The 15,664-nt window shown below is 36.8% G+C and overlaps 1 protein-coding gene across 1 annotated transcript in view; it reads right to left on the bottom strand.

Annotated features, from left to right (window-relative positions):
* Window positions 1-15,664, bottom strand: part of LOC111872267 (nuclear factor of activated T-cells 5-like) — a gene marked incomplete at its 5' end in the record, with an annotated part of 82,186 nt that overhangs the window by 56,324 nt on the left and 10,198 nt on the right. The window contains 2 exon segments of the mRNA XM_033754634.1: window positions 5,884-6,011; window positions 13,798-13,845. Coding sequence (XP_033610525.1) covers window positions 5,884-6,011; window positions 13,798-13,845 — 176 coding nt within the window.

Genomic DNA, 15,664 nt, shown 5'->3' with positions numbered 1-15,664 from the left:
ACACAGAACTACAACCAAAGTAAATTGTTGCATTCACGACGGCATTTGTATTATTACATATGGAAGTGTATAGTGCAACAGGATGCTTAAATATAATATAGCTATTGCAAAACTGAAACAGTATAAACTGTGAGGTAGTGATCAAGTTACAGCAGAACTTATTCAAGCAGGAGGTGAAATATTACATTCTGAGATCCACAAGCTAATTACGTCTATTTGGCATCAAAAAAAATCGCCTGACNGTGGCTGGAAGGATTAGGTCAATTGAAGAAAGTCCAATGACTTCATCAGGACTTGAAGCCGCGACCTTCCGGCTTGTAGCATAGCCCGTCAACCAACTATGCTACTGCGTACCCCTGGTTAAGTCCATATATAGATGAAATTATTGGGGATCATCAGCGTGGTTTTCAACATAATAGATCAACTACAGATCAGATCTTTTGCATTCGTCAGATATTGAAGAAAAAATGGGAGTATGATGAGACAGCACATCAGCTATTCATAGACTTCAAGAAAGCCTATGATTCAGTCAGGAGGGGAGTATTTTACAATATTCTGATACAGTTTGGGATACCCATGAAACTACTGTAGTTAGGTTGATTAAAATGTGTTTAAACAAAACGTATAGTAAAGTCTGTGTAGGAAAACATTTGTCTGATAAATTTCCTATCAAGAATGGTCTAAAACAAGGAGATGATTTATCACTATTCCTTTTCAACTTTGCTTTAGAATATGCCATTAGGAAGGTCCAGGGAAACCAGGTGGGACTGAAATTAAATGGAACACATCAGCTGTTGGTCTATGCCGATGATGTGAATCTACTGGGTGATAATGCAGATACTCATACCATAAAGAAAAACACACAAACTTTAAATGACGCAAGTAAAGAGGTTGGTCTAGAAGTAAACATTAAGAAAACTAAGGATATGTTGCTGTCTCATCACCAAAATGCACGGCAAAATTATGATATAAAGATAGGAAACAGTTATTTGGAAATTTTGCACAATTCAGATCGAAACCTGATTCAGGAGGAAATTAAAGAGGAGATTGAACTCGGATAATGCTTGCTACCATTCAGCCCACAACTATTTGTCTTATAGTCTGCTGTCCAAAAACATAAAAATCAGAATGTACAAAACTATAATTTTGCCTGTGGTTCTGTATGTGTGTGAAACTTGGTCTCTGACATTAAGGGAGGAACATAGACTGAGGGTGTTTGAGAACAGGGTGTTGAGGAGAATATTTGGACCTAAGACTGATGAAGTGACAGGAGGTTGGAGAAAACTGCACAATGATGAGCTTCATAACTTTTATTCTTCTCCAAGTATAATCAGAATGATCAAGTCAAGGAGGATGAGGTGGTCAGATCATGTGGCACGAATTGGGGAGACGAGGAATGCATATAGGATATTGGTGGGAAAGTCAGAAGGAAACAGACCACAGGGAAAACCAAAGCGTAAGTGGGTGGACAATATTAAAATGGATCTTAGAGAGATAAATGTGACATGTTATGGATTGGACTGATCTGGCTCAGAATATGGACCAGTGGAGGGCTCTTGTGAACACAGTAATGAACCTTCGAGTTCCATAAAATGTGGGAAATTCTTGAGTAGCTGCAGAATTGGCAGCTCCTCCAGAAGGCTCAGCTCTATGAGTAATTAAGTAAGGAGTGGACAGTATGTTGGGGATTGTAATTTTGTATGTTTTTTATTGTTTTCTTACCTTATGTGAGCAGTGTGTTGTCTGCATGAATGATTTTGTGGGACTGGTGTTAGTGGTACCATGCCTGCATGTATTTTATGCAGTGTTGCACATAGTGCTGCAGCCTGCTCACATAGTGGGGAAATCTGTGTGTTAACGTTTTATATAATGATTACTAGAGCTAGGATTTTTATGTAAATACTTATTTTATTTCTTACTAATGTAGATGATCAAAAAGTAATAATCTCCACGAACTGCAGTATTATAATTTGTACAGCTGAATTTTATTCTACATATTTTTGTTATTTCCTACATATTTTTTGAGTTGTTACATCAAACTACACATTTCATGATATTTCTCTTTACTTGCATTTTAAACTGGGAAGCGTCTCCATTTTTTAATGTGTATTTTGATTAAATACCTTACTAATGGTCTCCTCCACTGATCCAAAAGACTTTTTCTTGCAATGACATGGAAATCCAGAAGGAAATATTTCTTTTGTAAAGCAGAATAAACTACAAGCCCTGGGTACTTCCGCTCATTAGTGTGACCTGCATGTTCAGGATTTTTCTAAGAATCTGAACAGTGTTTCTATGCACTGCAGTTAAAATCCCCTTCCCTCTCACCAAACATACTCACCCACTCCAAACCTGCGTTCTTGTCTTGAAATTTTTGAAACTGAGTTTTGTCTTGTATGAGCAGTTAAATCAGTCAAGTTCAAGTCTGAGTAGTCGATATAGTTATGGTACTGGTTGCATCCTATCTGGTGTCGAAGTACAATTTGTGGGTAAAAATAGACAATTCCTTCAAAACCAACAGTAAAATCATAATATGTCTGTATTGCCACAAAAGTATTGTGGTTTTCCATGAAATCACAGCTGGAGCAACATGTATGAAGTAGGCTACATATAAAGAACAAGCAGCTGAGTTCTTCGAAGAAGCAAGAGCTCTTAACACAGACACAGCAATCATTGACTTCAAGAAACGAACTCATCAGGATATGTGCAACTGGATGGTGTCTGCAAACATCCCCTTGTTTAAACTCCAAATGCCAAAATTTCAGTCCTTTCTGGGAACGTGCCAAAAGCAACATATTCCACACTAGTCAACACTTCAAAACCGTTATCTGCCTATCTGCTATAAAGAAACTTTGGAAAACATAAGAGGGAACATAGGAGATGCCTTTATATGGGTTGGTGTGGATGAAACAACAGATTTGTGTCAGTCGCTTTATCACACTCTCTTGTTGCTGGTAAGTTAAGACATTGAAGTTCCTTCTAATCCACATCTGACTTGCTCCAATGATCTGAACCATACAAATTATTCCACTGTTGCAAGATCCATTCATGGGGAGAAGGTGCTGATTTTGTCTTCAGATGCTGTGGCATATAAGCTGAAAGCTGCAACTGCATTGAAAGTGTTCGATCCTAATTTGATTCATTTTACTTGCCTGGCTCACAGACTGCAACATGCTACTGAGGTGGTTTTGGCCAAGTTCCTACAAGTGAATAAATTAATGCTGATGACAAAAAAAAAATGTTTCTGAAAGCCCCATATTGAGTGCAATCCTATTAGCAGCACTTGCCAAATGCACCCTTGACCCCCAAAACAGTGCCAACAAGATGGGGAACCTGGACAGAAGCAATCTACTTCTACAGTGAACACTCTGAAACTGTGAAATCAGTTGTAGCCAAGTTCCCGTCTGAGTCTGCTGTTTCGGTGCCTGAATCCCAAAGTACATTCAGCAATCAAAAAGTGGCTTGTTCAGTTGCCTACATCAAAAGCAATTCTGGCTGGCTTCCAGACAGTAAAAACGTTTAGAAGCCCTGCAAGAGTATATGGATATAATGTAAAATGTAAGTGAAAAGCTTGGTGTTGTCAAAGAGGAGACTGCTAAAAGTGTGTCCACTAAGTTGCAGGTGGTGTTAAAAATACCCTGAATTTTCGATGTTTACCAGTGTCTGTCAGGTACTTAATGGAGACGATGCAGATCCCCCTATATGCATTGCTTCTCAGAAAATTCCTTTGTTAAAAAACGCACCAGTGACATCTTGTGATGTACGAAGATCCTTTCCTGCCTACAAACACATACTATCAGATTAAAGGCAATCAGTGACCTCGTACAATATGGAAGAGAGTCTAATTGTGTATTGTGTATAAAAAAAAGCAATGGCTGCAAAAAGATTGTAAATACAGATTGCTTGCAAAACTTACTACTTCTAGGTGACGTTGCATATTTTAATGAATCCACATATTTTACTACATATTTCAGAGGTTTCTGTGAAATATGCATTTGCATGGTGAGAGTACATAAAAGTCATAGCTCTAGTATTTACATATGGTGTCGAATATAGGATTTTGGAGATCAAAGAGTACTTCCTTCATTTGTTTACTTTGTTGGTGCATACAATAAATATGAAATTTTTCAAGACTGTTCATATTTCTGCCTTTGTGAGTTATTTGTATTATTTCCATGTTTCCGTAGGGGTGTCCCCCGTTTAGTTGTGTGTTGTGAGTAGGTCAATGTGTCTTTATTATAACCTATTGCAAACTTATAATACAAGCAGTAATAACAGAGTCATATTTCAGATCAAGGGATGAATCACATGATAAACAGAAAAACACACTGGCGAACACCACCTATAAATCTGGCAACACAAAACAAAGTGGAAACAGTAGCATAAAGCAAGTGGAGAATACACACACATTTTAACACAAAACTCAATTTTAATTCCAATTAGAATATTTTAATATTTAGTACATTTTACAACATAAGGGCATTACATAAACAATATACCTGTACAACACACTCCCAGTGTGTGTGTAAAGACTGCCCAGTGTAGGGAGGTACAGCAGGTAGAAAGTGTTCTTGTAAAAGCTCTACATACCTGATAATGGCCGCAATAGGCCAAACATGTAGTACATGCAGATGCATTGTGTGCTTCTAACAGAACTATGTAGACTGAATAATATTTATAATAACACTTATTTTAGAAGCTTAAATGGTAAAATGCTGGTACATACTTTATGTTTAAAAAATGAAAAGATGTACAGGAACACTAAAATGCAATATTCAGCTTTAGTACTTCCTTGCCTGAACTTACAGGTTTCCACATGCATTCCTATTCTAACTAATCATCTTTATTTTGTACAAATTAAACACATTTTTTCCAAGTCAGCAAAAACCTTTCACTGTCATATTTTGAACAGTTTTATGTTTCACTAACGGGATATTCACTTGGGAAGGGAACTGTAATAATCTAAATATGTTATTAGAAAGCCAACCATAACACAGATTCAGCACACAACTCTGCATACAACAGTAATGGAGTACAATAAGTTTAACTTTGAAATCTACCATTAAGACTGACATAAAACTTTATTCTGTAACTCCAAGTATCTGTTCTTAATGCTTAAGAATTACAAACAATTTTCTTCAATGTTATACTTGTAAGATTGGAACAGCAGTCATCATTTTTTAACTAAAGAGGTCTCTGTGCTTACATTACTGTGATGGCTTTCAAATTAACTCAGTAACAACAAATAACAATCTCCAATTCTTTCTTCTAATATGAAGAAATTATTAAAGATGTTTCTATTATAATCACTCTGCAACAGTGAAGCTTTAAACCATTTAAAAAAGAAAGAAATAATGTTTTTCTTTATATTTCTGTAAAGAAAAAACTGAATTTAATTAATATTTCTCAAAATAAATAATCATTTTGGTGTGGAAGTTCAAGATGAAAACTTGGAGGTCAATGAGTTAAAGAGAATCACAAGACTATGAAAAGTTCTTCCATTAAGAGAAAATGTAACTGAAATCATGCAACAATTAACTGACATGTGAGTAATTCTTATGTCACCCTCATTTATGTAACATACCTCTTACAGCTTTGCCTGTATTTCTTTTATGATGCACATTTTCATTATTGCAAATTTCTATTATCATATATCACACATTACAACTACTGAAGGGTACAGCAGAAATCATATACAAAAGAGCAATGCAATTGTTACTGTCTATATTTGTGGAATTTTTTTGTAGAAAGGAGTTCAATATCCTATAGGGTTATAAGCACAGGGTTTCAATCTGGGGTCGTTGACAATAATGATGTTTCTGAATGTAGTGCCAAACAGCAAATTAATGCACATCAATGTGCTCACTGGGTGATTCTACACACCTCCTGGTCTGCAAATCTCACAGTTGACCTCGCTGCTAGCTGGAACTCCAGATGATGGTCGAACCCAAGTCCAGAATCATTAGAGTTGTCACAAGGATCTACTGTTGTCCTCTCCTGTGTCCTTGCTGCTATCATTAAATTACAAAACCTTAGTCAGCACAATTCTCTCATTTAACATCTTATTAATTGACCTACTAAAAGAATTGTGGTATAGTAAAACCAATACACCTCTCCACAAGGCAAACAGACATGTTCAGTAATTACATTATGCTATGTTGCAATATTCTGCAGTTCCAACTGGCATATATCACATTTTCTTGAACTTCATTTTTATAAAGAATACAACAGAGCAAGTCAAATCAGATGATGACTGTAATGATGGGCTGGGAAGGATGTGCAAGGAAGCAGTTTTTACAGTTAAGGTACCATCCCTGCATTTGTCTTAAGTGCCTTAAGAAGAAGAAAAAAACACCGAAACCTTAGCCAAGACAGTTGGTCTCTGTGACCTAGACCTTCCAAGCAGCAGTGCAATGTACTCATCCACAACATCCTGTATGACATTACTAAACTGCAACAACGCACTCTTAATGTTCTGATGAATTACAGTACAGTAAAATTATATTTGAGAACATGCATGGTCAAATAGGGCAAGACAGTTCAAGAACAGCTTCAACTCGATAAAAGTGTGTGCAGGCTGTAAGCTGAGTCAATATGTGGGAAATAACAATTCAATTCAGTTGAGTATGATTGTAAAGGTATGAGAGGCATCCAGCATTTGTGGGTGGTGAAATAGTCCGTACTGTCAGACACAAGTTACTGAATTGCAAGACGAGAATAGTTTAGTGGCGAATGATGAAATAGTAGTGAATGTAAACAAACAGACACCAAGATTGTGGCAAAGTGTTTCAAAACAAGTTAAAATATCAGCAAATTTTGTAAGCTTTTGAAAATGTCATGGTACCATTCAATGTACTTGTAAAATTGCTTCACTATGTAACTGTTTAAATTATTGGGGATCATTAATACACGTATACATATTTCATAACAAATACAAGGGTGGGCAAAAGTTACATTACACTGCACTTTTCATTTTGATTCTAAAGGGGTCTGATGATGGTGAATGACACAGAATTACTGGGTTTTGGATTTTTTCCATCATCTGGAATTCTAGGTAATAGAGGACACAACGTTTTGGAAACAGATCCAGTTTCTGAAACGTTGTGTCCCCTATTATGTGGTGTCATTTATTACCTAGAATTCCAGATAAAGGAAAAAGTCCAAAAACCCAGTAATTCTGAACTTTTCATTTTGTTGCACACTCACATCCATTTTATGCCACAAGTGAGCTGAAATTAAAAAGATAAGAATGAACATAAAGATACAATAATACCCAAAAATGTAGGTGTAAACAAAATCGTAATATTATTTTGGATACCCCTGCAATCAATTACTGATCAGAACTGCATTTTATAACCTCCCTTTCTGTCGGTTATTTAACAACACTTTTTCAGTATCTGGACTACACGGTGCTGGGAGCTTTTTATATATTAGAAAATGGAGGAGTACCTCACTTATTTACAGACTTACAAAAAGTCTATGGCTCAATGAATACTACAAACATTCTTGTTGCATCTGATATGCTTAAGCACTGTGCTAAGCTAAAGAAAATACCGAATCTGAGCTCCACATGGAAGTGACTATGAAGAGTACTACCTCCTTGGATGTGACATCATGAAGTCTGGTAGAAGTTTACTGGCACTGCTTGGATTACTCTTTGACTCTGATGATGTAGGCAGTACATTACTCTGCAATATCGATAAACTTCTACCAGGCCACATGGCATAACATGGCAGAAGGCAGTATTCTTCTATATAAAACATGTTCAAAGAAACTACAGAAGCCATATCACCATTAGTTATTTTTGAAAATGCCATTAGATAAGTCAAAGACAACTGCAAGAAGGTAATATTAAAATAGACCTTTTGTAGAAATATAATGTGAAGATATGGACTGAATTCAAATGCCTCAGAAAATTATTTAATGGTGGGTTTAGTGAACATGGCAATGAATATTCAGTATTCATAAAAAAGGGAGAAACTTACAGGCTGTCTGAGTAACTATCAACTTTATAAGAAAGACTCTGTAACACAGGTAGTTAGTTGCCTGACACTTGAATAGTGTGCTAATTCTGGTGGGTAATCAGTACTTAAATGGCAGACACAATGACTGTGTACAGGGTACACTTGCTTCTGCTTTTACAACAAGACCTGATGAACAACTGTAGCTAACAAACCCAGAACAGTGCACCTGACATGAATTCATGCCTTGCCCTCCAGACTGGCAATCCTGAACAAGTTTTCTTCATTCTCATAATCCATACATGAAAATGATAGGGCAGACATTACAACGGTCCACAATCATTATCGCACACTTCAATGATCACAACCACACAGCCATTCATGCTGCATAACCTAGACACCTGACATTTTGTCATTAAGTAAACTAGGAAACAAACAATAATGGACAAATATTATAAATATGTAAAAAACTTCAAACTAAATACTTTTTAATGTGTTGAACTGTACCAAAACGATTATAACATAACCTTTCAAGGTTATACTAATACATTTCACCATACTACTCAAATGATCAGTTCATTTTACTATTTAAAATTCCATCTTTTTCTGCAGCTTTTGTTAATGTTCAGTGATGGGATGTCACTTCCTGAAGAGAGATGTGTGTGCCCAAAACATGCTGTGAACAAACAATTGAATGTAATGTAGGAGCATGAACAATCACACAATATTAATGAAAGCTGAAGAAAATGACTGAATTTTAATTTAAAATTGACTTTAAGGTTATGTTTATAAGAAACAGAAAAGTCTTTAATAACTATGTGCTTGACTAATCAAGACACCTGGCTCTATGTAGGATATGAGGTTATCACATTGGTGATGATGGATAGTCCTATCTTCTGGGCTATGGACCCTGTAGTGCATTGAAAGTCAACTGACATTTTGGAGGAACACATCACTTATTTTCCTTCATGTGACAGAAATATATACTAAAGTATTAACATATGAAGAAACCTAAATATTTATGCACAATTCAAACCCAATATTACAATGTGGAAAGCAATAAGTAATGTCTGATTCACACATCTGCAAATTCAATATCTGAGAAGGGTGAACAATTTATTGTATTTCCATGGTATTAATGCAGATTTAAATATAATGTACATTCAACTATTAGACACTCAATTAAAAATATTTTTACATGTCACTTGCATGGAGCTGGGATGGTGCAGTCGGTATAGCGACTGGCTAGGGGTTGGATGGTCGATGGGTCAGAGTTTCAGACCCGGTAGGGTCAAGAATTTTCTCTTCTCCACGTCATCCAGACTGGCTCTGGGGTTCACCCAACCTCCTATTCAATAAATAGGGGGGCTCTTAGAATGTGGGTTAAGCAGCCGGGGCATGAAGCTGACCACTCACCTCCTGCTGGTGCCAAGGTCAAGAAAACCTGTATCTATACATCCACTCCCCCACACTCCTTAAGCACCTTTTACATGTCACTTGCATTAAACTTCTTGACAACAGTTGAACTGAACAAAGAATTCTCACAAGATGGTGGGGATAAGAGCTGCTACAAAAGGAGAACCTGCTCCCCCACTCTACCATCCTAACCCGTCTACTGGCACAATCCAGAAAGATTAATCCAGCCAGTGGGAATTGAAAAGTGGTCTACAATCCATCAGAATTATTTGCCCTGCTCCACAACAGTTCATAAATACAGTTACCAGCTAACAAATTATTAGTGACAGATTTCCTTCAAAGCTTCTAAGCTCAGCTGTACTTTTCATTCTTGTCACAACAAGGAACAAATAATCTGAATAAACAACACACTTTTGGCAGTGAATTTTACAAGCAGTAAATTATCCAAGAGAATTGCATGCATACAAATATAATGTACAGTAAATATTCTGGGAGATATTTGAAAGGAAACAATGAACATTAAGGTGGCTTCCAGCTCAAATCTCTCACCCCCCCCTCCAATCTAACAGTCATGCAACAGGCTAGCGTCTGTAGCAGGCATATGTATATGACAAAATCAAAAGCGAGTAACTCTCCAGAAGCATAAGCAAATATTTTGGTGCACAACAAAACACTACCACTGAAACACACACTTCAATCCTGCACATGAACAGACCAGAATCTTCAGATTATTACAGGTTTCAGAAACATGGTTTCACTCTTCTTTGACCACTACCTCAGTAAAATTTTAATTGCACACCTTCAACATGGAATGAATGATTCAGTCTAATACAACAGTTGACTGACATATTCCAATTTTTCAGAGGACATGGAACATTACTTACTTACTCTTGGAGCTGAGCCCTTCTTGAGGAGCCGCCAATTCTGCAGTTACTCAAGAATTTCCCAGCATTATATGGAACCCGAAGGTTCATTACCGTGTTCACAAGAGCCATCCACTGGTTCCTATCCTGAGCCAGATCAATCTAATCCATACCATCCTATTCTATCTCTCTAAGATCCATTTTAATATTGTCCACCCAACTACACCTTGGTCTTCCCAGTGGTCTCTTTCCTTCTGACTTTCCCACCAATATCCTATAGGCATTCCTCTTCTCCCCATTCATGCTACATGCCCTGCCCACCTCATCCTCCTTGACTTGATCATTCTAATTATACTTGGAGATGAGTACAAGTCATGAAGCTCCTCATTGTGCAGTTCCCTCCAACCTCCTGTCACTTCGTTGCTCTTCGGTCCAAATAATATCTCAACACCCTGTTCTCAAACACCCTCAATCTATGTCCCTCCCTTCGTGTCAGAGAACAAGTTGCACGCCCATACAGAACCACAGGCAAAATTATAGTTTTGTATATTCTAATTTTTATGTTTTTGGACAGCAGACGTTAAGACAAATAGTTGTGGACTGAATGGTAGCAAGCATTACCCGAGTTCAATCTCCTCTTAATTACCTCCTGAATCAGGTTTTGAATTGTTATCGCCGTTCCCAAATATCTGAACTGTGCCACATTTTTAAAACATCTGTTACCTATCCTTATGTCATGATTTTGCCCTGCACTTTGGTGACGAGACAGCAACATATACTTAGTTTTCTCTGTGGTTACTTTTAGACCAACCTCCTTACTTGTGTCAATTAAAGTTTGTGTGTTTTTCTTTATGGTTTCCATATTATCACCCAGTAGATTCACATCATCAGCATAGACCAACAGCTGATGTGTCCCGTTTAATTTCAGTCCCACCTCGTTTTCCTGGACCTTCCTAGTGGCATATTCTAAAGCAGAGTTGAAAAGGAGTGGCAATAAAGCATCTCCTTGTTTAAAACCATAAATGGGCAAAAAAACTTAACATTTCTATATTCTGTATGACTGAAAACAATCATTATCATATATGAACAATGGAAACAAGATTCACTCATGAATAACTTTTGTATCCTATTACACTACAAAGGAAGATGTGAAGTAGCAGACTGTTAAACTCATCTTCCTTAAAGTGCATCCATGTAGAGGTGTAAATATCAAACACATTCATTCATAGAGACAACTACAGTACAATTAGTGGATGTGACAATTTCTGAAGAGAGATGGCCATAACTCTCAACCCAAACGAGGTTCTAGATGACTTGTTGGGGGTGGCTAACAGATGATTCTTAAAATAATTAACTAACTACAAGGCAAATTATTATACTGTGTTCAATATTCAGTTGGTTCTTTCATATATCTGACAAGAAACTGAAGATTCATAACTGTTCACAAAACACTATTCAAGAGGCTATTGGGTGTTCCCATTCCAAAATATATTTTGAACAAAACGGGCAACTAGACTTAAGAGATGGCATGAGTGCTTCTCTTCCAAAACGTCTTTTGAATAAACTGGGTACTTCTAACTGAACTCAATATGAACTACATGTCATGATCTGAAGTAGGACATGTTTCTGTAGGCTTGAACAGACATAACTACCACCTCATAAATTTCTCCCTACTCATCCTTCACAATCATCCTTACATGACATCTACTGTTAAAAAGACTTTACAGTTTAAATGGTTTCACAAAATAACTAAAAATCCAGCATACTGTGGCATGTAGACCTGCTGCTAGACGACATCAAAATAAGCTACTATACAACAGCTGCTGCTAAGTAATGTCCCGTAAACAACAACAAAGGAACGGTGTTTTCTGCAGGGTCAACACCTATGGCTGCGCACCCAACAATGTTATGTCATGCAACCACTACACAACAACTGCACCACAAAAGAACGGTGTTTTCTACACGAACCTTCCCAAGATGATATAAAAAAGTCAGTCAGTCAGCGAAGTCAGTGAACAGTTCATTGGTGAGTTAGTGAGTGGGTGAGATAACCACTGAGGTTCAGCTGTTGTGAGCTGCTGATGCGAGAAGCTGATAGTTGAGACCGGGGACGGTTGGGGAATTCAGAGGAAGAAGAATGACTGCCATGTGAAGCCGCTACCAGACAAGGATTGATGAAGATGCAGCAGACTGAGAACACTTAATGCGTGCTCTAGTGAACTATAGTGTGTGTCAATCAGCGATAGCGCTACACTTCTAGTTACGATCTGTAAGTGTTCAATAAATAAAATTACCAATCCAAACCCACTCTATAGTCACTTTATCACATGGTAATATATTTATTTGATTTGGAGTTCCCTGTACAGCAATGCCCATAAATACAGCTTATTTAAAGTATCTATCAGCACATAGTTCCACATTGTCCATACCAGCTCTGGGGCCCACTGAGTGTCCTATCCAGAAGGGGGGGGGGGGGGAGTCTTTCCCCAGGGATAAAGCGCAAGGGGCGTGAAACTGACCACTCACCTCAAACTAGTGCCCATGCCAAGAAAATGTGGATCTATACATCCACCCCCCAAACGCCTTCATGGCGTAGTGCTTAATTACTTAAGCACAGGGACAACTTTAACTTTATCAGCACACAGTTTCTGCATCAAAATTAACAATTACAGGAGAATAAAATACCATGTACCATGGCCAACTGTGCTGCTGTCATTGTGCAGAGCTCAGCATGTTGGCATTCCTATCGTATAATTATGCATGCCACTAAGTGGCAACCAAGTAAACTCACCGTTTTAAATTATAATCTAAACTTAGGGCCATATCAACAACACTCATTCTCCACCTAGAGTGTGTTCCTGCCAATATAAGAGTCACAACACTGCAAAGGCTTTAAGAGGATATGGCTGGTTTATTTTCCACTTACTTTATGATCTGTATCAGCTGCAGAAGTAATGTGGTATATTATTCCCCCATCTATGCCTAGGTTTCCCAAGTGATCTATGATCTACCAATTTCTGACTAGAATTCTGTGTGCATTTTTCATCTCCCCCATAAGAGTTACATGCCCCATCTATCTCATCCTCCAGTGATCTTATTACCCTAATATTATGCAATTTCCTCCAACTCTCAGTACTTCCTGTCTCTTAGGTGCAATATTATATTTAAGCATCCTGTTACATTCCACACTTCTATATGTATAATATAAACTCTGTCGTAAATGTAACGCTTTATTGTAGTTCTTGTCCCCCTTCTTTTACACTACACGTTTCGGCCACAACCGGCCATCATCAGGCGTATTTCACTTCACGTAGCTGTCACACTGCACTCAATATTAACATTTAAACTCCAAATTTACAATTGTTCATTGCTCTGTCATCAGTGGGCACCCAATATTCCAGAACACCCCTTGTTGATTTTGTCAGTTATGTTTAAAATCATTATTAATATTCACACGCCGATTGGTTTAAAATTTTAAATTCTCTATTTAGCTTTAATATTTAAAATTTAAATTTATGTTTAAATCAAAATCACAGAGATACCTGCTCTATGCTTACATGTGCTGCAGCGGCTACCTCTTGCTTTCAGCACAACTCGCGTGTTATCTGTAATACACAAATATTCGTGTTACTGTCTTATGTTCTTACATTATTCCTACATATTTTATACTGTTATGTGTACTTACTTTGTGCAGGTTCTCTGTGTGCGTGCCACTGCTTTTCTTTAATACGTTTGCTGTCTGGTGTGTTGTGTTTTTATGTTGTTGAGTATAGAAGGGGAATTGGTAGTTGGGGGAGGGTGGTGTACCGTTAGTTGGTATACTACCGTTGGTAGTTGTAGATCTAGTGTATTGTTTGAAATATGGGATTGTGTATATCTATGTATGTGTCATTCATGTGTAGGCCCTTTTTACTTATATATATATGGTATTTTTCTAGTGTCTGTCTTTCTTCCTCGTTGTTATAACTTCAATTACGTTTGCTATTGTTCCGTATGTATGTCCCGTGTTTAGTATGTGATTTGAGTATCTAGAATTGCTATTATTATTTCTAATATCGTGTATATGCTCCTTATATCTGGTGTTAAATGTTCGGCCCGACTGTACAATGTATTTTAATGGGCAATCTACACATTTCATTTAGTATATACCACTTTTATTATATTTATCTAATTGTGGTTTATGTTTAAGTATATTTTCAATTGTGTTCCGTGTGCGACATGCTACTTTTATATGCATGTCTTTGAAAAGTTTCGTGATTTTTCATACTTCTTTCCTACCATATGGAAATATGGCCCACTTTGTTGGTGTTGTTCATCATCATGTGTGTTTGATTTTTGTTTTCGTTTTGTCTGAGTTTGCCTGTTGATTATGTTTGTGTTGTATTCGTTGTTATGTAGTATGTTTTTAATAGTGTTCTTTTTTATCTGTTTCTCTTTTTCCGTTATTAGGTATGTGTAGAATCTGTTTATTAGATAGTTAATACCTGACAATTTGTGCTCAAATGGATGGCACGAACTGTTAGGTATGATGATGTCCGTCTGTGTGGGTTTCCTATATATTGCAAGCTATCTTCATTACGATGTATTGTTATATCTAGAAAATTGATAGATTCTTGTTGTTCTTTTTCAATGGTGAACTTTATAGTTGGTTGCAATTCGTTAATTTCTTTGAGAATATGTTCTATGTCCATTATCTTTTCATCATATATTATTAATATGTCATCGACATATCTAAAGTAAGCCATTATTTATTGTTTTACTAGAATGGGATATACTTGTATGTTCCATATATTTCTCCTATTGTTGCTGATGTTGGGGCTCCCATAGCTAGTCCATCTGTTTGTTTATAGTATTCTTGGTCAATTTGAAAGTTATTATGTTCTAATACTGTTTTTAATATATGTATTATTTCCTTGTGGCTTTCTTTATTAATTTCTTGGTTTTCTTCCAATACAGTGTTTATTATATCTATAGTATTTGTTTTCGGTATGTGTGTGTACATGTTCTCTATATCAGAGGAACATAGTCGCATATTCTCGTCAAGTTTAATAGTTTGTAAATCTGTCATTAGGTGGGTGGAATTTTGGACACTGTATGTATTTGGTAATTTTCGATGACTATGCAACACTTTTGCTAATTTTCTTGTTAGTTCATATGTTGGGGCGTTTTTCCAGTTTATTATTGGTCTAATGGGTGTTAGGTTTACGTAATTTTGTTGTGGCATGTAGGTTTGGGGCTGTGGGATTCATATTGGTGTATTTCCATTTGTCCTTTTGTATGATGTTACTACACTGTTTCAGTGTTTGTTTTACTGCCCTTTGCTATTGTTGGGTCGGATTTTGTCAGCCTTTATAAATTGGTTATTGTGTATAAAGTTATTTATTTTCTGTTTATATTCCTCTTATGTAAGTATTACTACTGTTT

This window comes from Cryptotermes secundus, unplaced genomic scaffold (genome assembly GCF_002891405.2).
Source record: "Cryptotermes secundus unplaced genomic scaffold, Csec_1.0 scaffold1682, whole genome shotgun sequence".
In the NCBI taxonomy this organism is placed as follows: Eukaryota; Metazoa; Arthropoda; class Insecta; order Blattodea; family Kalotermitidae; genus Cryptotermes; species Cryptotermes secundus.
Note: the sequence above shows the minus strand (reverse complement) of the source record. Positions and strands in the feature narration are given on the sequence as shown.